This window comes from Lytechinus pictus, chromosome 17 (assembly GCF_037042905.1).
Source record: "Lytechinus pictus isolate F3 Inbred chromosome 17, Lp3.0, whole genome shotgun sequence".
Taxonomy (NCBI): domain Eukaryota; kingdom Metazoa; phylum Echinodermata; class Echinoidea; order Temnopleuroida; family Toxopneustidae; genus Lytechinus; species Lytechinus pictus.
Genome location: NC_087261.1, coordinates 10,265,627 through 10,292,169, shown reverse-complemented (window position 1 = coordinate 10,292,169; position 26,543 = coordinate 10,265,627). Strand labels below are relative to the sequence as shown.

Sequence of the window (26,543 nt, the reverse complement as noted above, 5' to 3'; positions counted from 1 at the left end):
TATTCAAAATTATTCTTTGAGACTTAATTACCTCGAAAATGGTACAAAACTAAATGTGGAACTAACTTGTCAAAACGGCAACAAGAATTGGTAAATTATGACTGATTGTCACCCCCCCCCCCCCCAACAACAAAAAATGAGAAGAATAAGAATTTGTCAAAATAAAGCGAGCAAATTTCGAGTACAACCACTCTTGCTCCCTTTCTTTCTCTCTCTACTCAAGTTTTCCCTTATCAAAATAGTCATGTATTCTCTCCTGAACATCATATTAAAATACCTTTATCATGCAAAATAAGAGTTATGACTTGTCATAAATCATTGAAAATACTAACTATATAAAATAAATTCCACAAAGTTAGCAATGTAAATAAATTTAGAAGAACTCTTTTAATTTTATAACATATGAAACCATAGCAGCAAGTGACAAATAGACAAGTAAAATATAACTTTTTTTCATGTCAATCATTTTGATAATGGTTATGCTTAATAAATTCATTAAAATATCAATTCCATACAATGTTAACAATGGAAATATATTTTTAATTCAATAATATATCAGACCATAATCGCTAGTGACAAACACAACGACATTCATAATTATTATAATGAATCTAATATTGCACTGTGAAATGCATAAGAAGTGAATTATCAGGTACACATTGACAGAATTTTGTCATTTTATATGCTTAACACAATCAGCAATCCTAGTCTGTGAATGCCACATTTTGAAATACAGAATTGCTAACTAGTACCAAATTCAATAAGTTACTCTACATTCAAAACATTCCAATGTCAAATGAATAAATTTTCCATCACAAGAATACTGGAATATAATCAATGCTAGTGGTGCAGGAAAGTTGTATTCTCTATGTCTATTTGTATTGACATACACATATTCAAGTAAAATGGTATATTTCTTTTCCATCAAAATAGAAGTAACATAATCACTATTACTTATTACATTCACTGCACTTTTTTTTTAAGAATGTCATAATTGAATCAGTCGACACAGTTGCCTTGAGAGTTATTTCATCTTTTTACACACTGTCAAGTACTAAAAAGTCTACTTGTGCTAAAAGATAATCTTTACCAAAGGAAACATGTAAACCTTTGAATAAACAATTACATGTATCAACTAATGAAACTCAAACATGGAAATATAATTTTAAATCAATTATTTAACTTCATATCAAACAGGATCATTTATTAACAAATTTATAATCAAAATCCCGAACGACAGCGTCAAAAGCAACAAAAAAATGCAGTAATAAAAATACGAATGACTAAGTAGATTTGTATTTTTTCCATCATTCTCAAGTTATTGGCTAAATACACTCACCAATACTTTTTCCAATCAAACACTTGTTTTTTTAATAGCAAATTATGGCCCGAGTCCAAAAACAGAAAGATACAGCAAAATACACCTTAGTTCCAACTCTGAAAACTTTACAATAAATTGTCACGATTTTAGCAAGTAACATCTTTGAATTAGTGGGATCATGTAGAAATGAGTTAAATTCTTACTACAAATATACAGAAAAACATGTGCTGCAATCTTTCTTAAACCTCAAGCTAATGTAAAATGTCTGCTAAAAATAATCATGTATTATTTCTTTCCTGAATATCATTCATTAGAAAATTCTAGAATAAAATGATGACACATCAACTGTAAAACTGCATAAACCAGGTGTGAATAAAAGATAAAGAGCTGAAAATGCTGAAGAGTTTTAGGGGATGAAATTGAATGAGCTCTCAAACTATTGTACACAAAAAGGGATATCAAGCTGAAAATAAAAAACAAAAATAGCAGAAATCAGCTTAAGAATTCTCACACCCCTGATAGACCAAAAAAAATTACCTCATGGAAGGGGGGGGGGGGAGGTCTGTATTAACACATCTGGCTTTTGAAAATGAATTCATGAAAACTTAATATGATTTTCACCCTTTCACTAGTAATATATCCTGTAACAATCGAGTTTCACAATGCATGTCAGTCTAAATTGTATGGTTATGTTATTATAAGAAAGTATGAAGTATTAATACAATACATTTAAGCACAATAAAGCTAGTAACATTCTGTTTTACAAAAATGTAGACATATGCAGGATTTTTTTTTTTAAATGGCACCAACCAAAATGAAAACATGCCAAACAAAATGAATAAAGAAGGGTAATTCTTCTGCATCCATATACGGACGATGTGTATTTATAAGCAATTTAAACATGTGGTAAGGATAGCAGATAAATGACTATTCTGAACTTTATATTTGACTGTATATATAAAACATATTTGAAGGAGTTCATAATTATATCACTGTAAGAGCACAGACTAGTTCAAGCAACATGGTTTCTTTATATAATACACTGCTCTAAAACTAAACTTATGTTGAAGTCAAAATCACAAGAAAGTTAAAACTGGCATCAGTTACCCAGCTGGAAACTAAAGAAAAAGTTAAGTGAGAGCCTTAAAAGGCCACGAGGCAGAGCCAATTCCTTCATACTTTTCACAAGTGTAGACAGAGTTTCATCATCAGAATCGCAGTCAGAGTTCTCAGAAGATGTTTCTAGTTTGGTTACTTCAACAATTCCAAACCAGGGCACACTGTTAAAATCCAGTCACTACCAATTTAACTGTCATGTCACCAAATCAGATCACATCTGCGGTGCTCAGGGAATTATCAATGACCCACCTGACAAGCATGTTGGCTCCTGGATCCAACCTAAGTATGTAGAATGAAATAATATACAAATCAACTGTTTGTTTTCAAAGTTTTTTGTCAATCCAATATCGAATTTGTAGAATTGATAGCAGACTCAATATTTTAAATTGCCCTTTCCAAACAAAACCTGCCCAGTCAGTATGGTACTACAAGATTATTAAGAATATATTTTATATACTCTATTTACCACTGATATTAACAGCAAATATTCCAATTAAATGTTTCCAATTTATAAGAAAGTTTCAGCTGAAAATATGATTACATGTCAAATTTCAATGCTCTAGGGCAGTACACAATGCACTTGTCAAAATGGAAATAATGTTCTTTTACAACTTAGAAATACACTTGTATCTGCTAAATGCTAACATATTCCCAAATTAATATTTTCTGGTTATTATAACTTTGAGTCAATATATTTGTATAACTTCATTATTTACTAGATTCGCAATTGAAATTAATTTTGGTAATGAGTGCAAATGAATGGATGGCTGATACTGACAGGATGTCATGTTGGATTATAACACTATGAAAATTCTCACCTGGAATTGTATTGTTAAATAGCGAGTGTACTGGTTCCAGGACTTCTCTCATTTGTTCTCTGAAACATTGCTTACTGTATATACTGCATCTGAAAAGAAATGAAAATATCTTCATCATGATTATGATCAGAACCGAGGTGCAGTTTATTTATGTAGATTCTTTCATTTTCTGTAAAATGTCATAGAGATATTAAAGGGCGAGGGAGTGGCCACCAAACAACAAATTATAAAGCTCTATCTACATTAGATGTAGACTGACTCTTGACTCGAGATGATTTATTTAAAACAGAAATCTCCAGTAATCCTCATTTTAACTAAGGACTCAACTTATTTGCACAAATGGGTTGGCCACTAACTTAACTGAATTAATTCATGATCTCAGCATTCTAACTGTCATTTATAGAAATCCCCCCCCCCCCCCATCCCCTGGGGAGGGGGGTATCTTTCCATTACATATGTTTGAAAGTACTACTGAATTTAGATGATGAGTTAACTAACACTACAGTAAGGAAGACAATATAATCTATGTATTTATTTCAGATTTTTTTTGTGGAAATTTATTGCAAATAACTAGGCACTTGTGAAGACAAGTTAGAACATAACGAGTTAACATTGGACTCTTTTGGAGTCCAATGGCAATGCAATTCGTGTAAATTAATCTAGATCTAGGCCTAAACTAATGCCCCTGTAGATTTTTTAACCAAATCCTCAGCCTTCATTAAATCTATTTAGTCTTGATTAATGTTGGAAAAATATTCTTACCCTTTTAGTTTGACTAAACTTAACATTCAAGTTGAATTGAGGACAAAAAAATGACACGCAATACTCCATTCAATTTTCACTGACACGAAAATGAATATGTGGGGCAATGTATGGAAAGATTGGACGCTAATTTAAGGATTTTTGCGATCAGAGACGTTTAAAAGGGTTGAAATTACTCGAAATGACTTAAAGAGCTGCATTAAATTTATTTCCTTTCCTACATTTACAAAAAAACTCACCATTTCATGGTCTTCGGCTGTTCCAGACTGTAAAAAATTGCCTTCCGTCACTTCGTGAAAAAACTCTTGAGTGATGAAGCGTATTCGTTTATTTTCACGAATTGACGGCTGCTTATCCGTCACTTCGTAAAAACAAGAAATCCTTAATCTGGGTATTTTCGTGTGTGCACTGTTGTCATAGCAACGTAATTAGACATTTTTGTGATCTGAAACTTGTTGAAGTTCGAGATATGAATTAAAGATCTCCAAAAATGCAAAAAACTCAAAATTGAAAAAAATGCGATTTTTCTCGTATCCGTCACTTCGTGAAAACAGGGACGAATTACAAGAATACATTCTAGTACTTTTTACTATTGTTATATTATGTACACATTTCATATTTTTACGATGTTTATTTATGCTTATCTATGAAAACTTGTAGGCCTATTGTATAATATTATTGTTTGTATTGAATTGTTGATTTTTTGAAAATGTGAAATGTTGATGTGCATAAACCTTGAACCCTGAACTCCGATAATATTTTTGGGGATTCCCTTATATTGACTTTCATTAAAAAAAAGCTCATCTTGAAAAACAACAATAAATATTTAATCACCTCGCTGGTTTAAGTTCATATTCGAACTTCCGTCAATAATAGGAGAGGGAAAAAGGCACTCAAGAAAATTCTATTTGTTCAAAATAAATTGGTCAATTTAAATCTTGTTCCGTTTTCAAACAAAACACAATTAAAAATAGGAAATCTCCAGAAACATGACAAAGTTTCATTTATTCAAATCAATCAGGAAACTACTGACCGAGTTCAAAAGGCCTATATATATATAGGCCCATTAGTGGGAGATTTTTTCTTATTTATTCATTTAAATTCTTTATTTTATCTAGATTTATAGATATGAATCAGATAGGCATGCAGATAATGCATATGGGCCTACCATAAAATATATGTATCATTAGGCTCATAAGTTATCACATATAGGCCTATAATTACACATTTATTTCCATCATTCCAATTAAATTATCCCTAAATGTTATACTCTGAGTAAATAATATTGGTAATCATCAAAATATGAATACGCCACATAAAAAACCAGTATTACGATCGATAATAGCCTAGAAGACATGCCAGCCTGCCAGGGGCCGCGGAACCGGGGGAGGGGCTTCACCCCAGAACAAAAACAAAAAACTATCCCTATATCTCTAAGTTGTTTGTACGTCGGTATTTAGTGATAAACATCGAAGTCTCATTTTTTAGCATTGATGACCCTACGATTCGTTATAGAGCAAGATAATTTTTGTAAAACTTTTTCCCAAACACTTTGGGCCGGGACAATGATTACATATTTCTGGTGAACAGTGACAAACTCTTTTGATCATCTTTCAACATTTCTGTAAACGTCAGCTTATCTGCCTGCTCCATGATAAATCGTTGATGACCGAGGGGCTTTTATTTGCCGTCACCCTCAGCTAAAGGGAGAGAGAGGGGGGAGATATAGAGAAGAAATCATAGGAGAAGTGAGAGAGGAAAATGAAAAAAGAGTATAAAGAAGAAAAAATGGCCGCGTCGCAAAAAAGACAACGGAAGAGGTATCAATCAAGGCCGGAATATGAAAATAATGAAATGAAAAAAAAAGATTAAGAGGAAGGAAAATAAAAGGAAGAAGACAAGACGAAAATGAGAGTTGGGGGACCGAGTGACCGACAAATACCATACCCTTCATTTAGAACAAAATAACTATTCAGCCTGCGCTTCGCACCCGCATTGCCCGTTTGTTTCATTATTCATGTCTTGTTTTCAAGTCATTCTCGGTTTGTAACATAAAACATCATTACAAAAGTGCTTAAAATGTCTCGTTTTTTCTCTGAATCAGGGGCGGAAATATCTCCCAAAAAGTAGGGGGGGGGGGGGGCAAGGGGCTGGAAAATTTGACAAGCAAAAAATTATGAATTATGACCTGAAATAAATTCAGACATTCCTACATTGTTTACACTTAATTTTCATCTCATATTAAATTCACGAGTTGAATTAGTAGAGTAATCAGGCGTTACCATGGCAACATACCATTATCATGCATTCAAATGAACTTATATCCATGCAGAACACTGTTGTTTTCGATATTTAATTCAAACGAATTGGTCAAACCTATATAGATTTTGGCATTTTCATTGTCATTTTCCACCATTCATCTTTTCCCACCATAATGTTGATTTATGATGGCAATTCAATAAATGCCCCCAACGTCATTGGCCAAAGTTCCGTCATTGACCTTAAATTACCTTTGACCGTGGCATGACCTGAAACTCACTATATGATTTTCACTGACTCCCTTATTTCGAAGTTTCATGATAGCTATAAAAACCTGTAGGCCTATTTCAAACTTATGATTACATTTCACAAACTTATCCTGTTTTAAGATTTCAATGTTTACGACGCCGCCCGCGCGGCGCCGTCGGAAAAAGCGGCGCCCTGCATGTCTCTGCAGGCAATCAAGACAATTGTATTTTTCTGCGGGAAAGATAAGCCGTTACCATGGCAATGGATCTTTTGCAAATACTTTGATGACTTGATAGGCCTATATCTAGAAATTGAATTTGGAAGGCTTAAGAATGATAGATTGGACCATTTAAATTGACAGGGTAATGTGCCATATATATAGGATCAACTTTTTTTAAAAACATATTAATCAGTTGCCATGGCAACGGCGGAAGGAGGCATTTATGAAACTGGCAACAAGCGGATACATGTTCAGCACCATCAAAATAGAGGAAATGACACAAAAAATCAGATTCTAAAGAAAAGTCTACTTGAAAAATTATGACAATTCCGTTTAGGCCCTATACTCTTACAATGATTATCATACACAATCAGGGTGAGCGGAGTTAGGGCAGGCTGCTATCTCAAGGTATGCCCTCGCTAATTCATTCACACAACAAATATTCATTCTAGAAAAAATTGTCATGACGACATATCAGGACCTCCCGCACCTACGACTCTCACATTTTCATTCATCATATAAGAATATAACATTTTTCACTGTTTTTAGGAGTTTTTAAAGTGATTGAAAAAAAAAACGTAATTTGGTGCAGTTGCGGTATACAGTTGATCGAAGTTCAAACAGTTATCGGGTTACTTTACATTCAAAGCAGTATTTCACGATGATTTATTAAGGGATTGATTTTATTTTTCCACACTTTGTTTTTTCATGTAATGGTCTCCCCTTGGGTGCTTAATTATGCGAGTATACTAAACAATAAGGAATTTAGGACGAATTTAAAATGATAATCATAATAAGCAGCGTGCGCATCGCGCTTGTGAGGGTGAGCGAGAATTGGGCAGCGTACGGTAGTATTAAAGCAGCGCGTGTGCAGAAAAATAAATAAAGTGGAAAAAAAAAATGCGCGCTGTTATGGTGGCCAAAGCGTTTCCAAGGCTCAAAGAAAAAATATTCTCAAACATATATATACCACATGCAAATTTTCGAAGATTAAAAGAGATAAGAAACAAAGTATGTTAAGCCTGGCGCGAGGAGGTTTTAACCTTCATTTCTGGTAGAGGGAGTCAAGGACCCCCCCAAAAAAAAAATTGAGGGGCACAAACATATAAAGGCGACCGCATGCACACCTTATGATTGGTCTGCGACCCGATTTTAGAAGAAAATGTAGTAGAATTTGATGCTAATATTGAGACTTGGAATATCTTGATGTGTAATGTTCTAAATCATTGTACGAATACCTATGTTCAAACCTGTGACTATGCTATCATCCTTCTTAGAATAAAAGCGAATGTAATATCTATTCGTAATGACGTCATAGCAGTCGTATGCGTTTGGCTACGATCTGAAACTAATTTGGCCTTTACTCCAAAATAAAAGCTTGCAATCTTTCAAAATGTCATATTAGTATTCTTTCAATTAATTTTAACCTCAAATAAAATGATATGTTCCATTCACATTTTCAGAAAATGAGCAAAATGCGATTTGTTCCAAAATCAGATCGCGAACAGTCGTAAGGTGTGCGGTGGCCGGTGGCCTTAACATTGTGTCTGCATGTGCGAAAATTTCTTATTGAAGTCCCGACCCGAGCTTTAGCGAGCAGAAATTTTGACCTTTTTAAAGAACGTATAATTTTGTGATATATAGTTTGACATAAAAAATAATCACATCCTACACTTCCCTTTCTTTTCTTTTTTCTCCATCACCATGCATCCTCATCATCGAGCATCATCATCCCATCATCATCACCATCATCAATCATCCTCATCAAAATCATAATGATGATCACCAGTCTCCTGAAGACGGACAGTCAACCTGCCCGAAACGTCGAGTCTCTCTACTACTCATCATCTCTACTCGCCGCCGACTCAAGCCAGCATCTCCTCATTAGCTCTACTACTCAAGCTGTTCTCAACTCATCAATCTTTCCTTGGTTTACAGTCCTTTTCAGGACTACTTTCAAGAGAGAATACTCTACTCTCAAATCTCCACTTTCTCGCCTATCCATTTCTTCTCTTCTTCTATCCACTGTTTCTATAACACTTCACATGGTGTACCGTAAACCACATCAGCGACAGACCATCATCGTCATCGTCATCAACAGCAGCATGCATCACACCAGGGGTAAATCCAGGATTTTACAAAAGGGGGCAGGGGGGCACATTTTCCTGAAAATTTGACAAGCAAAAAAAATACCATGCTGTGACTTTCAAAAGGGGGTGGGGGGAGGAGCACACTTGTGTAAGAACAACATATTTACATTACAAATTTTGATTATGCCTCTCAAAGGTGGGGGGGGGGGGGCACGGGCCGGATATGCCTCCCTCCCCTTTGGATCCACCAGTGCATTACAATATCATCATGATCCTTATCCTAACGACCATCACCATCATGATTATCATGAACGTCAATATACCACCAATGCCTTAACCAACAGCAATAGCGGCACTCACAACCACCACCATCATCATCCGTTATGAATATCATCAAATACTGGTCAGGTATTTTTGTAAATTGATTCTCAATCATTTATCAATAAGCTTATCCTCCATTCAATCATTAATTGTCATGATCATTCATCATGAATCACTAAAAAAACACTCAATCCAATACTCCAAAATAAGAAAGCTTATAACGATCTAAATGGATTATACAAAAATATTTATTACATTGCTCTGTTCTGTCCTGAAACCATTCCTTGATAATACAATCAACGGCCCTACAATCACAGCTTGCCGCCGGGCTTGCGGATCCCTCGGTCCGTCTCGAAACACACTAATAAGGTCTGACTTTTAAGCCCACTGGAGGCTTAATTGAAGTGTGTATTGTGTGGTACAAGTAAATTCTAACTGATTCTGGACTTGTCTCAAAATCCATTTGTTGGTTGTAGTGTCAGGGTCTGTGCCTGCAGACTACTACATGTATAATTAACCACTAGCAAACAACCAAGTTTTCATATTTTACCATTTTATCTTCTTGTGGGGAATTTCTTTTTTAAATTAATACTCAGGATTGTAATATGTGCACATTAATTCTTTTATTCATCGCACCGACCATCTACTGTGGTCGGCTAGGTTTACTTATTTCTTTCGGAAAATAATAGCTGTGTTTTTTCAGTTATTGGATTTGAGAACAAAGAACGAGTGAGACATTTTCTTAAAATCTAGAAAACTTGGGTTGGGAGAAAGTGTCTAATTTATAACAGGTCAGGCGGGCCAGGTTGGTAGTCTGTATTGAAGAGAGTACAGCTACTACTAAGAGATTCATTTGGGCGCATTGTGGTACTCACTGACCATTTGATTGACAACACTGTGAAGGACATCCATTCTGATACTCCAGCAAATTTGTCACATGCTATCTTTGTCATTTTGGTTGACGGAGAGTCATTGATCAGGAAAAGTTTGGCCGAACCAGTCCCAGTTGGATAATCACAATACAAGAGATTCCATGCCTTGTTGTGACAAAGAGAATTGGCCAAACGCTCCTGATCGATCCTACTATTTTTAGCATGGTACTTTATAAATCCATTTGCAAAAATGTATTCTTAGGATGAATGATAATTTGTGGGAACAAAGATTCCTTCAGCATGTGTTTATTCCTCGAATACATTAATTATGTAAAATTTAACAAACAACATATTGTCCGCTGATTCTCTCATTAAAGTAATATCTGGATTAAATGAGTATCCAACTCAACCAATATTCATAAACACAACTTGTTAAATATATCTCCAGAAATATTCTGAACCTCCCAAAATGACAGGAATATTATAATAAAATTAAAATGAAAAGACATCATTACAATAAATTATTGAAATAGTGTTACTGTCAAATGCATTGATTTCTAAAAATGCCCATGAACATTTGATATTGAAGGTAATTATACCCAAAAAATTGACCATGGTAAGAAAGAGTTGGGGTACTTTATAACTTCATTATAACGTCCTTCAAATTCTTGACAGATACAGAATACAGAAAAGATGACAAATCTGAGATATCATCACTGCATAATATATATTTTATATACAAGATTTATCAATAGAATTATCATGATATACTGTACAGGAATATGAGATGTTTAAACAGAAAGCTTTAAGAGATTGAGGCATTTTTTTTTACACAAAACAACAAAGATTCAGAAATTAATTGATCATTGAATGTTACTGACTTCCTTTTGTCACATATGACACAATTGTAATAAGAAGCATACTGTTTAAATTGCAAATTGTAATTACAAAATTAGATAAAATTAGATAAAATGAGAGATATGTACAAAAATTTGTTTCAAAGACATTTGAATACAATAATAATTTTTGTACAATCAAGACACTACATGTAACATTTGGATTTTCTCCCAAAGATATTTGCCCACCTTCAAAAAGGTGCATGAATGCCAAAAAAGACATACAAAACATGATTTCAAATCGATGAGATACTCATTGCATCAACCTGAATGCAAAACAATTTGCAATCATGATTAGCCAATCAGGATTAACCACAGTAATTACACCTCTGCTGATTGGCTTACTGTACAGCAAGTTTGAGTATGCATTCAATAACACTAGCAATCAATTGCAATTCAATTTTAGCTCTCTTATTCAATCATTATGAAATTACTTAAAATAAGGACATGATGGTGGGCGTTTCATGAAAGGACTTGTCGGAAGTTTTATCCGACAAGTCCCATTTTATCCGACAGTTACCATAGGAACAGTGCCTCTCTGCCAATCAAAATCATGGAAAGATGACAGATCTGACAACTTGTCGGATGAAAATATTGATGAAACGCTATAACTGATTTGCAGTCGTTAAAATGGATTCATCATCGCAAATTTGAATTAATAATTGCAATCATTCTTACAATTCCCACTATAAAGTATCTTTAATGACAACTTTGAACTCAAAGACAATCCATGCAAGCAGTTCCAACAGAGAAAGTTACAATACCGGTATTTCATTTTGAAGGTTAATGGCAAGTCATCTAAAATACCATCATCATAAAAGTAGCTAGCTTTTTATTGGCTGATGCTTATGATATTTATGGAGATCATTAAAAAAACAATATATCTGCAAATGCAATCTTGTTTCTATCATCCAAACGGATCCAAACATAGAGAGATTGCCTCAATACATGACATGCACTACTCAAGAAAAGCATATTAGGCCTATTATAAAGAGCATGGTCGACAAAATGAGTTGTTTTCTAATGAAACATGCCAGATACTAAGGTATCCTTCAAACTAAATTGGTCTTTTGTAAATGTTACAATTCATTCCTTGGAACTTTAATACTAATAACAACAAGGCATTGGCAATGTATTAATGACTGGTCATAATGATTTAATGTCAAATGAAGTAGATTTGCATTTTTTTTTCATATTTGGCCACATTTCTTGTTGACATGATTTGTCATGAAGTATTATATCATTTTAGGTTCAATAAGTATGTAGACAATGTCATACTACATTGCATATACAGGAACATCTACTACATTTATCAAATCATGATTTTTAAAATCAACCAATAACTTGTCTATTCTAGATACTACATGATTCAACTTGATGCAAGCATAAATAATTAAAAAGTAATTAAAAAGAATGAAATCAAATCATTAAAGATTAAAAAACAAATTAAAATTAAATTAATGTCATGCCTCCATACATGCATTTTACTTTATATGCAGCACCTGGTTATTGCAAAACTTAAAACAAAAAATAATCTACTAATCATAAGAAATTCAAATGATATGGTACATTATCATCTATATAGAGCGGTAAAAATCAATTCGATCTGGTATCAATTGATATTTATCAATTGTTAGTTCACATCAGAAAATTTGCAATTGATCGCAAACGTATTTTGCCACTCCTCTATAACTGCTAAAATTATATGTGAATTATGAACCCAAGTCCGAAACAGTATGAATAACAATAGAAATGAATATGCAACGTTTGCTTAAACTTGTATGACTTTGTATTCTTTTAACTTTCGATCCATTTCAATGAATGCAGCCAAATTAGAATGTATATGCATATTCACTTTGAAAACTACTCTGTCCATAAATATGGCATAAAACAAACCATCAATCTGGTAAAAAAGCATAGCATACACACATAATTTCAATGAAATGAGAGAGTTTGTCTCAAAGACAAAAAGAAATTGTAAATAAACTAAACTAAGTACGCTGTACTATGCCAGGGTAATGGATTGTAAAAAGAAGAATAGGAATTAAAAGAAAAAATGTCAAAATAATATTACTGTCTATATTTGTCCTATAAACCAAAACTTTTTTTTTGGTGTAATAAGAAACATCAGTATTGCAACAAAACAGCATTGAGTGTTAAAAGGTTGAAATCTATGTAAGAAAACTCCAAATGAAAAACAATGCATTTGTTACTGTTTCAAAAAGCAACCCATCTGAAGTTATTATCAATGATGCATATATTAAACAGGCAGTTAACAATAAAATTCCTGAAGAGAACAGAAAGCAATCAAACCTGAATAAATCTGAAACATTGAAATGAAAGCAAATCATGGTCGCGGGAGGGAAGCACTAAAACACAAATGAAGTTGGCAGTACGCATGGCATTTACAGTGAAAGAAAATTTCAGTGACATATTCTTGATCATTCATGAAATATACATAGCATTAAAGGTGGGATGGGAAATTAAAAGCAGCAGTTCAATATAATTTGTTCGTAAAATGATTTTTTTCTTTCCTTGTTACGGAAACTAACTAATTAAAACATAAACATTCTGGTCAACATTGAATGATAATGAATGTATTTTACATGTTGAAAAGCATCAAAAACTGCAAATCTTGAAATTCAAATGTCCCTGCATTTTTTTCCTCCAAATTTGATTGTACAAATTCCCTGTCATAACATAATATATCAAACATGACAACAAAATAAGAGAAATTAATGCATAGAACCTTCAATAGCTTTTCATAATCAATAGAATCCGAGGTCACTGGGCAAAGCATGATGGGAATGCATAAAGTCCGTAGATTACTTGTTTTTTGCTTTCAGGACAAATCCAATAATAACTCACATGTCAAAAGCTGCAATAACGATATAGATTCATCAGAAAGTCAACAGTAAAATGTTCTTTAGTAAGCAACAGACAACGAGAATGCATATGTATAGGCACCAAAATAAGAATTTGAATACATTTACAAGACATTGATATCACAACTGCATTGTATTTCTTCTCTTATATCTTTCATCTAATTGAATCATGTACATATTTACATTTTTTTTTACAATGCCCTGAATCTCTTACTTTGAAAATCTATCTCTTCATTTACATCACATTCCGACAACAAAAATCTCTCAATCTTCGTAATGTATTTGTTCCTTTTCTAACTATTTCTCTTACTGTGTCCTTTGAATGGGCCACTAACAAAATATTATTCAACTTGTAAATTTGTACGGTATAAATTAAGGAAAAGAGAATTATAAGTATGATATGCAATATACAGAACAAGATTAGAAAGAGGAGCCATACTGTCTTCCTATTAAAGCACTTTCCATCCCCCATTCCAGTCTAATGAAGCCAAAATTAAAAACAAAAATCTTTCCAGAATTAAAATGAGCAATAAAAAGAAAGAATTTTCATGCATGAAGGCACAGAATGCTACACTGTACATATGAATGAAGAACGCTGGAGTATAATAATTTTTCTCTCTAAAATGTTGGTATGAAGTGCAACATGCTCCATCACAATTTTGTTGACAAAAGCTTGTCATTAAACCATTATTAAATTGAATGGCATAAGATTTAATTTAACCAAATCGTTAATATAGCAATCAAAAGTACATATATTTATTAATAAAGTTTTGAATTCATTTGTGGGGGTGGAAAGATATTAAGACAGAAATCAAATTCAAAGTTTCCAACAAGAAAAATTTTCAGCATCAAAAGACAGCAGACCTGCCAACCTCTGGGAATGAAAAACTGTATTCTGTGATAAAAAAAACTGTATTTTTCCAAAAAAAGTGTATTTCATAATAAAATGCTTGGTGCACTCGCTCATCGCGGCGCTCAAGCTGCATGCAAGCTAAAATGCGCACTGCTCTTGCAGGTGAAAAAAAAAAAAAAAAAAAAAATGTGTATATCTTCACCCTGGTATTAACAAAACGATCGAAAAAAAAAACAAGTTACCTGAAATTACATTGATCTAATAACCATATTTGTGTACGTTTTATGAAATACAGACATATAGACATGATTTTTCTCAATAAATTACGATTTTGTAAAAAAAAATAAAATAAAAAAAATCGAAAAAACGTACTGCCGTATTTTGGTTGCAAAAACGTACGAAATACGGCTAAAACGTACTGGTTGGCAGGTCTGAGACAGTAACAGTGTCATTGTTTCAATACTGTGTAGAGAAAAAGGATGTTGGGGAATGAATGTGAAAAAGATTAAGAGGAAATGATTCATTCATACTTTCTGAAGAATAATTTTATTTATAGTTTGTGAAACACACAGATTTCTAATAGAGCACGTTTTGCTTCACTAATTCAACATGTCCGGCATGTCAAATATGACATCATGTAAGAGAGGAAGAAGGATAAAAGATAGTGTAAAGAAAGGAAAGAACAGATGAAAGAGAACAAGAATGAACGAAGGATATACAACACTGACATCTTGCGAAAATAGATTCTTATATTCATGATCAACAAAATATTCAGCTACTAAATCCGGTACAGATCTAGTAACAGATAAATCCGAATTGAAACATTCTAGGAAGTCTACCTATTTTTCAATCAATCCCATGCATGATAGGTCATGGCCATCACTTCAAACTGTCTATAGATTTTTGGTCTGTATAGATATAAATATAGTATCTGAGTTTTCAAAATAAGATGCTATACAAGGCAAGAAAATAATCGACTTGGCAATAATAGCATGAGTTGAACTCAAAACTACAAATAATCTTCTCACGACCTGCCAGAATTACATGCAGGAATTTGACAGTTTCTTCTCTTTCTGCTCAATTTACATATTAAAGTGAGGTTAAAAGCTCTTCAAATACTGTAGAATCATTTTTCATAAAACACCTTTATCTCCAAATCAGCATGATCACTGTTCGCCCAACTGAGGGTTAAAAAGCGTTAACCAATCAATTTCAAGGGGTGATTCACTGAAAGCTAAAATCAATTTCATGTGAGATAAAATCAATTTCAAACAATTTGGTTGGCCAACAACTATCATAGACTCAATTGATTTTAGCTGAGTGAATCACCCCCTGACAACAAAACCAGCCGCTGATTATAATCACCAAAACAACAACGCTACATCGTTGGAATCGGCACAAAGCGCAAACTTCAGAGTCAAATTGGTTTCAGTCTTTAAAAAACATTTCACATTAAAACAAATTAATAATAGGAGGTAATTCAATGAATGGGGAATCAATGTTTGTTCTTCTCGCACCATGCCTAAGGATCATCTAATCCGACGGTGGGAGGGACGTACGTGAAGCCTTCAAAGACATTGTCGGCATCCTGCACGCTTGCACTCACTGTGTTGGGGTCAACTGACTTGCCGACAGAATTTGGAACGGGTTCCCTGACGAATTCTGGATCGATGTTCTTCACATCCATGTTATCACTCTGTAAAAGTAAAACAGTAAAGGAGATAGTTTAGGGGGAAATGAAAAACATACCATCATGGGTTATACGGTTCCTTGCATCTTACATTTATTTCAGAAGAATAAAGTACCATGCTAAAATTGTCCAATGTAAGAAACCCTCAGCGGGCTTCTAGCATCTTACACATTTTCAATCAAATTTTAAAAGGATTTCACAAATTATTTATGGTATATAAAATTCTGCTTTTATCATAAAGTTTCCATAGTAATCGGTTATTCTTCTTAAATGGTGTAAACCCTGGATTGGCCCACTAGACATCAGAACTTGTGTACTTCTTGTGATAAATGAAGTGTTTTAGCTCCAGCACAACAGTGGACATCCAAATCCACTCCAGAGAGTACATGTATGTCCTTTATAATAAAGCATAACTGAAGCACCTATTCAATGATATAATCTTCCCTATCATTAGAGCTTAAAACTATTAATTGCTAAGTACTTGTTCAAATATTCTCAAAAGGACTTTTTTGATATCCTACTATTGATATTGTCAACAATGAGTCCCAACTTCAAACTTTTTTCTCCTTATCTTTGAAGCTCTCACTGATTTTTTATTCTGCATTCAAACAAGTACTTGTGAGGGTTATTGTTGATCAATTTTAGGCAAATTTATCATTTTAAAGCTTAGGATGTGCATTTCAAGCTCAATTAAAAATTTTGAGATATAGGCCCGTATTCTGAAGTCGGGTTTAAAGGGGAATCCAGCCTTGGCCATAAAATGTTGGGTTGGGAAGGAGAAAAATAATTTAAACAGAATGGTGAAAGTTTGAAAGAAATCGGACAAGCAATAAGAAAGTTATAGCTGCTTTAAAATTGAGATCACTAATACTATGTAGATTTCAAATTGGCAACTGGGTAAGTAAATTTTGACAAGGGGCAAGGACAACTTTCCCATAGGCCATGTACTTTATTATCAGGGATTTGTGGTTTTCTCCTAAGTACCCATTCCCCTGGGGCAGTAATCTAAATATAATCCAGGTAGTATATTGTTTTATGTCCTCATGAAAGAAAAATATAACTTGAAATAAAACCTTTGGAAAAATGACATTTTAGCCATAATATGTATTGGAGTACATGGAAGAGTAGTCCTTGCCTTACATCACTATGACATCCCATATGCAGCCAATTTGAAGTCTCCATGGGTATAGTGATAACCAATATTTACAACTTTTAAAAATTCATAACTTTCTTTTTGTTTGTCCAATATTGTTCAAACTTTCACCTATCAACTTGTCTGATTTTTCTTTTTCATATAAAAACAAGTTTTTATCTGGTTGGATTCCCCTTTAAGTTAAACTTAGGTTTAAAGTTGTGGTTTAAGTATGGACAGCCAATTGTTACATAATCACTAACAGTAGAGATATAATATTTCAGCTCATTTGGCTCTCAAGTCATTCATAATTGTGTAGAAAGTATGAATAAGATAATTGTCTCCACCATCGATGAATCAGGAAAGAGCACAGTAAACATAAGAAACACACAACTTCATAAAAATGTTGACACTTTTGGCTTCCCATAATTTTAGCACAGAGTTAGACCATGGTCTCTAAGTTAAACCCGACTTCAGAATATGGACCAATGAGACCTTCTGTTGGTAGACCAAACAAACCAAAGTACTTACCACTCTTGGGTTGTAAGGAGGGGTTATCTTCTTAGCGTCCAGGTCTGACCAACTGATAGAGGAGAAGAACTCATGGTGTTTGACCGTCTTGAAACCCTTCTCTCCAGCCCCAAGTCGCTTGGCTCTTTCCTTGTGTAATAGCTGTGAAGTGAATGGACCGAAATGAAGCATAGAATGAGCAGTTTAGAAATCAAATTGTGATCAGGTGATTACACAAGCGCAATCGTTCATAATTTATGGTTGGTTTTAGCAAACTCTTGTTAAAATGAGCTTGTTGTTTTACCAGTTCTTGTTTCTTAATTTACAGAAATAACTAATAATGGAGTTGTACATACATGTACATGTAGCCTGTCAAACGGTAAAGGGATACAATGTATCTAAATTTGGAGATGAATTCCATTAAATGGTTAACAGTAAAATAGAAAGAAATCTGACAGCATTCAACAAATGAAGATTAAGTTTTTTCATCGTATGACAAGACATTATAATCTAAAGATAGTAATCTGCAGACATGAATGCATCTTTACTTACCCCTTCGAGGAGACTCTTGGCACTTGGTGAGAAAACGGAGCTCTTCATTCGGAGTGGCTTGTTCAGAATGTTATCATACATCTCAGCTGTGTCTCTGCTGTAAAATGGGGGCTGTAGAGAGAGAAACATGAGAACCAGTCTAAGTGGTTTATTAAGAGTGTAAAATGGGACTGTAGAGAAAGAAAAAGGATAACTAGTCTTGGTTTTCTTCCTCCACCTTTTCTTTACGGTTACCCATCTCTACCTCTCAGTCTTCATCTTTCTCCTCTTACTTTTAATTAAAGCCTCCTCCTCCTCTGCCTCTTTGTTCAATTTCTCCCCCTCCTGCTCTCTCTTATTCCTCTCCCTAACCCTCACTTTGTCCTCCCCCCTCCCCATCACTTTATCCTCTTAATGTTTCTTCTCCTCTTCTGCTATTTCTTTTCTCCTACTTTTTCCAGTGTAATCTGCTGCTTTAAGGTGCTAAAGATAAGCAACTCTCATCATCCTCATTCTTTTTTCCTTCTTCTCTATCTCATTCTCCCCCTCCAGCATCTCTTCCTTCATCTTCTTCCTATCCTTCTTTGTCTTCTGATTCTCTTTGCACTGGTTTTCTGCTCTTTCAATTTCTTTCTCAATCCCTTTCTCTCCCCCTTTCCCCTTACCCCCCCCCCCCCATTCCCACACTCTGCTAGAGATCTCAATTAGATACCTACCAATCCTGACATCATCTCAAAGAGGACAGCACCAAGACCCCCACCAATCCACACTCCTATCATACTCCTGCTCCCCCCTTCCCTCTCCGCATCCTCCCTCCCCCACTATAGATCTCAATTAGATACCTACCAATCCTGACATCATCTCAAAGAGGACAGCACCAAGACACCACCAATCCACACTCCTATCATTCTCCTGCCCCCCCCCCCCTCTCCGCATTCTCCCTCCCCACTATAGAACTCAATTAGATACCTACCAATCCTGACATCATCTCAAAGAGGACAGCACCAAGACACCACCAATCCACACTCCTGTCATATTCCTACTCCCCCCTTCCCTCTCCGCATCCTCCCTCCCCACTATAGATCTCAATTAGATACCTACCAATCCTGACATCATCTCAAAGAGGACAGCACCGAGACACCACCAATCCACACTCCTGTCATACTCCTGCTTTCTTAATACTTCTGGTGCCAGATACTGAGAAAAGAAAACAAGAATACACCCCAAAATTAGAGTATAACTACATGTATATTCTATTATAGTAATTCTATAATATGCTATTAATTCAAAAGGGTCCAGACTAATAGAACATTGTGAATTGGGGTATTAAAGATGGGTGATTAAATACAAATATGAGCTTGACTACGAGGAAAGAGTTTGACTTGAGCTTTGTTATGGAACGTTGCAAAAACTTACATTCAATTCCAAATCAAGTGCACGTCCGAAAACCAAGCACATGTCTTTTTATTTAAATAATAATAATAAATATCATTATTATCATATTATTATTATTATCATTATCATCATCATCATCATCATTATTATTAATATTTATTAAACACAAATTTGTAGTTGATTTGCATGAATTACAACTCAACTTGGTTTTGGGACTTAAGCTGGATTTGAAATTGAACCTAAGTTTCTTGCAACGCCCCATTGGTTTAAATAGTGAACATATGAACATATATTCATTACGTCATGTTAAAACTTTGATATAAATGATTGAATTACCTCTGGTGTGCCACAGAATGTTGAAGTAGTTTTCTTGGCTGCGATTCCTTCCTTGCATAAACCAAAGTCTGTTAGTCTCACATGACCGTAGTGATCAAGAAGGATGTTCTCAGGCTTCAAATCTCTGAAAGGTCAGTGAAATATTATCACAGTTATTTATATAAATATCCTGGGTAAATAGATGTAGACAACTTGGAGTTTCATTTTAACGCTTTTTTTAAAGAGGAAGTTCACCCTGATGAAAACTGTGTTGTAAATTTAGCAGATAAAATAATAAAAAATATTGGTGAAGGTTTGAGGAAAATCCATCAAAGACTAAGAAGGTTATTAGAATAGAATGTCAAGTTTTTGATTTGTGACGTCATAAACAAGCAGCTGCCACAATATTTTCTGTAATATATTATGAATAAATTTTAATTTTTGATGGTTCATAATGACCCATTTCATTTTTTAATTTTATTTTTAGAGATGCGTGTGAAATCATTAGGGTATTGATATACTGAAGGTACAATTAAAACATTATCAATTCTCTGAGAAAATGACATTTCACTTATTTTTTACGATATGTAGGAAAGCTGCCCGCATATGACGTCACAATTCAAAGAGTCAGAATTCTAATAACTTTTTTATTCTTTGATGGATTTTCCTCAAACCTTCACCAATATTTTTTCTAATTTTTTCTGCTAGTTTTATAAAAAAACTTTTTGTCAAGGTGAACTTCCCCTTTAACCCTAAAATGGCCGGGGGGGGGGGGTTGAATCAACCCCCCCCAACATTTTTTGCGATCATTCCGCCGCGCGAAATTTTCTGACCGCGCCACTTGCACAGTTTATACTTTTAAGTCTCGCGCATCTTTTGAGACCAAATTTACGACGCCCGGGTATGCGGTTCCGAAATTACGCAACATTTTGTAAGTGCATGTCAGACCAAAAATTGTTCCAAAACGTGATTTTGTGTACAAAGTCAATGCAAATAGAGTTTTCTCATTTTATTCATAAAGATATGATTATTTTTTACTTTAAACAGCTGAAAGCGATTGATTTTAGCATAATTATGCTTCAAAAAGGTTGTGCAATAAATCTGGTGAAAAAACAAAGAAAACCAAAGGTTGAAAAACAAAGAAATACATAAGAAATTCATAAAACAATAAAATACATAAGAAATTGATTTCCAAACCGAAGTTTTTTTCAATTGCCATTGTTAAGAATACTACAAAGAATATTTTTACAAAAAATTAGCATTCTAGGAGCTTTATTTAGTGAATTACAGCAAAAAGTATGATTTATGCATAAATTAGCATAATCAATTCATATAAAATAAAATCTCATTATGTTGGAAAATATTACCATACAGCCTTGTAGATTACATCGCACACTACCAGCATGCAAATTTTTGCGGCGCTCGCGCGATCGACGGCCGAGATCTCAGGGGGGGGGTTGAATCAACCCCCCACCCCCGGCCACAGAACAGCCAAAAAAGCCCAGCCTAGTTAGGGTTAACTGGGCTAAATTTTATTGGTTAACTCTTCAGATTTCATCTGCAAAAGGTTCGATGGACAACAAATTTTGTACAGATGTAATGACACCTATCTAGGATGTTGCTACATGTATTTAGTGTTTTTTTTTTTTTTATTATTCACCAAAAAATTGTTTAAAATACATTATATTAAACTATGCAAATAGGATGATACAGGTATTCTACCACTGCAATTATTTAAATAAAGATGCCATATCTTTTGTGAAAAACTGGAGGAAAGCATTTCAAACATTGTACATGGTACTTTACAAAAACAATTTATTATTCTTATGTTTTATTAGTTTTTAATGCTGAAAGTGTTCCTGAATTTCGATTTGATCAACTTTAAATGAGAAAATATCTATTAGAATCATTTTCATGCTCCTCCTCCACATTGATAGGATTATAAGGAGCCTGAATACCATTATATCAGGCAACAATTTTTTTGTTAATTCTCAAGGCTACATGAACTTTTCAAAGCCTACAACTAAAATCTGCATCATTTGGTAAGCTTCAACATTGAAGTATACTGACATTTTCAGGGGCTCTTTCTTTTAATTTTCCTTGGCTCCTTTGAGCTTTTCGAGGGCAAAATCATCCAGAGCCCCCGTGTATTTTTTTCCTTGCACTACACACCCACCTGTATATGATATCCAGGGAATGTAGGTATCCGATGGCACTGGCGATCTCCGCAGCGTAGAACTTGGCGCGCACTTCCGGAAAGGATTTCTCCCTCTGCAGATGAAAGAAGAGCTCCCCGCCGTTGACGTAGTCCAGGACGAAGTAGAGTTTGTCTGCCGTCTGGAAGGAGTAGTGCAGACTGACAAGGAATGGATGCTTCAGGTTCTTGAGTAGCACGCTTCTTTCTGCCATGATGTGCTTGGCCTGGAGGGAAGAAATGGTGGATGGAATAGAGAGAAAATAAGCATTATGGATATTTATGAAGAGTAAATCTATCTAAACGTGTATCTTTTCCTTGTTATTCGATTGAATGAAATATAAGAAAGAATATCTATTGTTGTATTTCCCTATCTTTCTCATTTTTTCTCCTCTCTCATTCTTTCTCTATGTTTTTCTACCATCTCTATCTTTCTTGCTCCTTTTGTTTTTCTCTTTTTTTTTCTCTCTCTCCCTCTTGATCTGATTCCCTTTTTTTCCCTCTTCTCTGTTTACAATTTCCTCTTCTCTATAAATGCTCCTTTAGTTTTTTTCCTTTATTTTTTTTCTACCTCTTTCTTTCTCTCTTTATAGTTTTCCCTCCTTTCCTCTCTCTCCGTCTTTCTTTATTTCATTCTTTTCTATCTCTTTCTCTCTCTCTCTCTGGGAGAACTGCAGGTTGATAGAAAAGGCCAGGGCCTCGTACCTCAAACCTAAGCAATTTGTTGTAGACCAAATTTAATGATTGATAGCATTGACCACAATGTACAATCAATCATAAAATTAATCATACGATCAATCGTTAACCTTTGCATTACAAGCCCAGGGTAGCGTTTCATCAACATTTTATGCGACAAGTTGTCTGACAACTTTCCTTGATTCTGATTGGCTGAGAGGCAGTGTTACCATGGTAACTGTCGGATAAAACAGGACTTGTCGGATAAAACATCCAACAAGTCCTTTCATGAAACGCTCCCCAGGGTCGTGTAACACAAAGGTTTGCGATTAATCGTATGCTTGATTTTTACGATTGATTGTACATTGTAGTCAATGTAATCATTCGTAGAAAAATGTTCTACGATCATTGCTAAGCTTTGTGTTACGGGCCCCAGGTGGATGTTTCATAAAGCTGCTTGTATGCAACTGGTGATCAACTGGGCATACATGTACCATTTACAACAAGTCAGGATCACCAATCGTTCATAAAGTCATGCATTGATACAAACAGCTTTATTAAACAGTCACCTGGTACATGATGGCCAGATAAACCAAGGTTGAACCCTACTTTGACTTTCATCTCAATCAAACACCCAATCGATTTTTCCCATCCTACCTCGTTCCTTTTGACAATGGCCGCCTTCTGTAGCACTTTGACTGCATACACCTTCCCATCTATCTTGTGTTTGGCCAACAGCACCTTGCCAAAGCTCCCCTTACCTATCACCTTCAGGAAATCAAAGTCACTTGGTCTTGCCCTGCAAAATAAAACAAAAATGAATTAATCAATGGTAATGGCATCTACAGTCAGCTCTAAAAGTACATACTCTCAAAATAGGGTGTTCTTGAAAACCAGAAAATCGTGCCAGACATAGCAACAATGTTTACAAACTGGATTCTGAGAACTTACATGTAGTGCAATTTAATTAGGAATGTCTTGATAGGTTCTCAAGAAAGAAAAGTCCATCGATTTTAATAACTTTAGGCCTATAGTCTGGAACATTAAAAATGTGTCAAAATATCAATCAGTTACCGACGATTCCGCAGTCTTTTTTTTTTTAGTTTGGTATTTTTATTGTAAATTCCAATAACTTTATTCATTTTCATATTAAAGCATTCCTTTTTTTATTTAACAACAATATGAGCTTTATGGTATACACTTCCATTTCACTTAACTATGAATTCAAAATTTCAAGATTAAACAGAATGCAACCAAACATAGGCAAGTATGATGCAAAATAAAACAATGATCATTATATTAATAGTCCGGTCTGTTAGCGTAAAAAATACCCTACTTGTGGACACGGTGGACAAAAGCATGATTTTTTCTCCAGACCTTTGTTTATGTATAAGAATTAGAAATGGGGTATGCTCCAAAAAATCTGGCTGCAGGAACAGTGAAAAAATGGGTGAAAATGTCAGAATTTATGAGTTTAGATTGGTCTGATATATAGACTAGCGCTAGTGCAAAACTCAATAGCAGTGCATTATTTTGCATTGGTTTAGTTCTTGAATTCAGACCCTTTTTGAACAGATGTTCTGTTTATCCTCACATCTCAATGCATCAAATATCTGAATGCAGATGCTAAACAAGCCGAAGGGTGGCGGTGGAGGGGGTGGAATGTTGGTGTGTATGTACATATTTTGGTCTTGGGGTAAAGATGTGCAAAACACATTTTTGCATGTGTTGGAATTGGTGTTGCCATGGTAACAGTGTATTATGGCAAAAATAAGGAAAAAATCTTGCAGTTAGAACTACTTCCTCTGTTTTCATCTGATTCTCATGAAATTTGGCACACACATTGGTCTTGAGGTGAAGATGTCTAAGACACATTTTTGTGTGTCTTTCAGAATTCTTGTTGCCATGGTAACAACATATTATATGGTGAAAATCGGGAAAAAACTTACAATTCAAACTGCTTCATCAGTTTTCAATCAATTCACATGAAATTCGGCACACACATTGGTATTGGAGTAAAGATGTACAAGTCATTTTTTGTGTGTGGTTCAGAAATTGTGTTGCCATGGTAACAACATATTATATGGCAAGATTTAGGTAAAAACCTTGCAATTTGAACTACTTCATCAGTTTTGAACCAATTTTCATGTAATACGGCTCACACATTGGCCTTGAGGTAAAGATGTGCAAGAACCTTTTTTTTGCATTTGTCAGAGAGTGCATTGCCAGGGTAACCACATATGATAGCTAGAAATGCAGGAAAACTCATTGTGGATCAATCTACTTCTCAGTTTTCAGCCTGTGCTCATTAAATTTTACACAAATATTCATTTTGGGTAAAGATTCATATTCAGTGTCAAAGGGGAATCCAGCCTTGGTCATAAAATGTTGTGTGGAAAAGGAGAAAAATAAGAATGGTGAAAGTTTGAAAGAAATCGGACAAGCAAAATTTGTGGTTACTTTAAAATTAAGATCCCTAAGACTACTAGTATGTAGATTTCAAATTGGCAACTGGGTAAGTAAATTATGACAAGGGGCGAGGCTGCAAGGACAACTTTCCCATAGGCCTTGTACTTAATTATCAGGATTTTTGGTTTTCTCCTTAATCCCTATTCCATTGGGGCCGTAATATGAACCTGGTAGTATATTGTTTATGTCCTCATGAAAGAAAGATACAATTTTGTAAAACTTTTGAAAAAGACATTTTAGCCAATTAATTATTCCAGTACATGGAAGATTGGTCCTTGCCTTACATCACTATGACATCACATATGCGGCCAATTTGAAGTCTTCATGGGTACAGTGATTACCAATGTTTACAACTTTTATATATTCACAACTTTCTTATGGTTTGTCCGATATTGTTCAAACTTTGACCTATAAACTTGTCTGATTTTTCCTCTAAAAGCAAGTATTTATTTGGGTTGGATTCCCCTTTAACATCATATAATAGCGCAGGGTATTAATCACTTTCAATAATATTTATAGGTTCTTTTTTGGGGGGCGGAGGAGGTAATTAAAACTGACAACATAAAAATATAGAAGGTTAAATGCCATGACCATTAGGAACTTAAACACTCTTAAAAAAAGCACCCCTTCCATTTTTTTTTTTTTTTGGGGGGGGGGGGGCTTTAGAAAATTGCCACATAAAGAGTAAAAGGAAATTATTACGACTAGGAACTTAACCCCCCCCCCCAAAAAAAAAAGGGGGGGGAGAAAAATCCTTTACACTTCAGCATATTAATTTAAAGCCTAAAACATTCTGCTTTGATAAAAGATCGTTTCCGGTGCCCAATTATTAATCAATGTTTTATTTTGCTTCTACTCAGTTTTTGTTCATTTCAGTTCCTACTCTGACTTTCCTACATCACTTTTTGCACTTTTGATCTTTACCATTTTTTCTTGTTTTGTTTCCTCTCTCCCCCTCTTTGTCTTC

The 26,543-nt window shown here is 34.5% G+C and overlaps 2 protein-coding genes and 1 long non-coding RNA gene across 3 annotated transcripts in view; all 3 read right to left on the bottom strand.

Annotated features, from left to right (window-relative positions):
* Positions 1-369: 369 nt before the first annotated feature.
* On the bottom strand, positions 370-4,369 carry LOC135157191 (uncharacterized). Its single transcript, XR_010296240.1, has 3 exons — positions 4,260-4,369; positions 3,259-3,347; positions 370-2,719 (listed from the first exon to the last, which is right to left on the bottom strand). It is a non-coding gene; the product is annotated as an uncharacterized LOC135157191 (long non-coding RNA).
* A 5,020-nt stretch (positions 4,370-9,389) lies between these two features.
* The window catches only part of LOC129280339 (serine/threonine-protein kinase Sgk1-like), a 36,073-nt gene continuing 18,919 nt past the window's right edge, over positions 9,390-26,543 (bottom strand). The window contains exons 4-11 of the mRNA XM_054916371.2: positions 23,765-23,906; positions 22,415-22,659; positions 20,260-20,383; positions 19,630-19,725; positions 18,550-18,660; positions 18,019-18,159; positions 11,532-16,361; positions 9,390-11,400 (exon numbers count right to left, since the gene is read on the bottom strand). Of these exons, the coding sequence (XP_054772346.2) occupies positions 16,188-16,361; positions 18,019-18,159; positions 18,550-18,660; positions 19,630-19,725; positions 20,260-20,383; positions 22,415-22,647 (879 nt within the window). The 5' untranslated portion in view covers positions 22,648-22,659; positions 23,765-23,906 and the 3' untranslated portion in view covers positions 9,390-11,400; positions 11,532-16,187. The remainder of the gene's footprint in view (positions 11,401-11,531; positions 16,362-18,018; positions 18,160-18,549; positions 18,661-19,629; positions 19,726-20,259; positions 20,384-22,414; positions 22,660-23,764; positions 23,907-26,543) is intronic.
* The window catches only part of LOC135157239 (serine/threonine-protein kinase Sgk3-like), a 38,774-nt gene continuing 35,250 nt past the window's right edge, over positions 23,020-26,543 (bottom strand). Inside the window, exons 5-6 of the mRNA XM_064112202.1 lie at positions 23,765-23,906; positions 23,020-23,103 (exon numbers count right to left, since the gene is read on the bottom strand). Of these exons, the coding sequence (XP_063968272.1) occupies positions 23,020-23,103; positions 23,765-23,906 (226 nt within the window). The remainder of the gene's footprint in view (positions 23,104-23,764; positions 23,907-26,543) is intronic.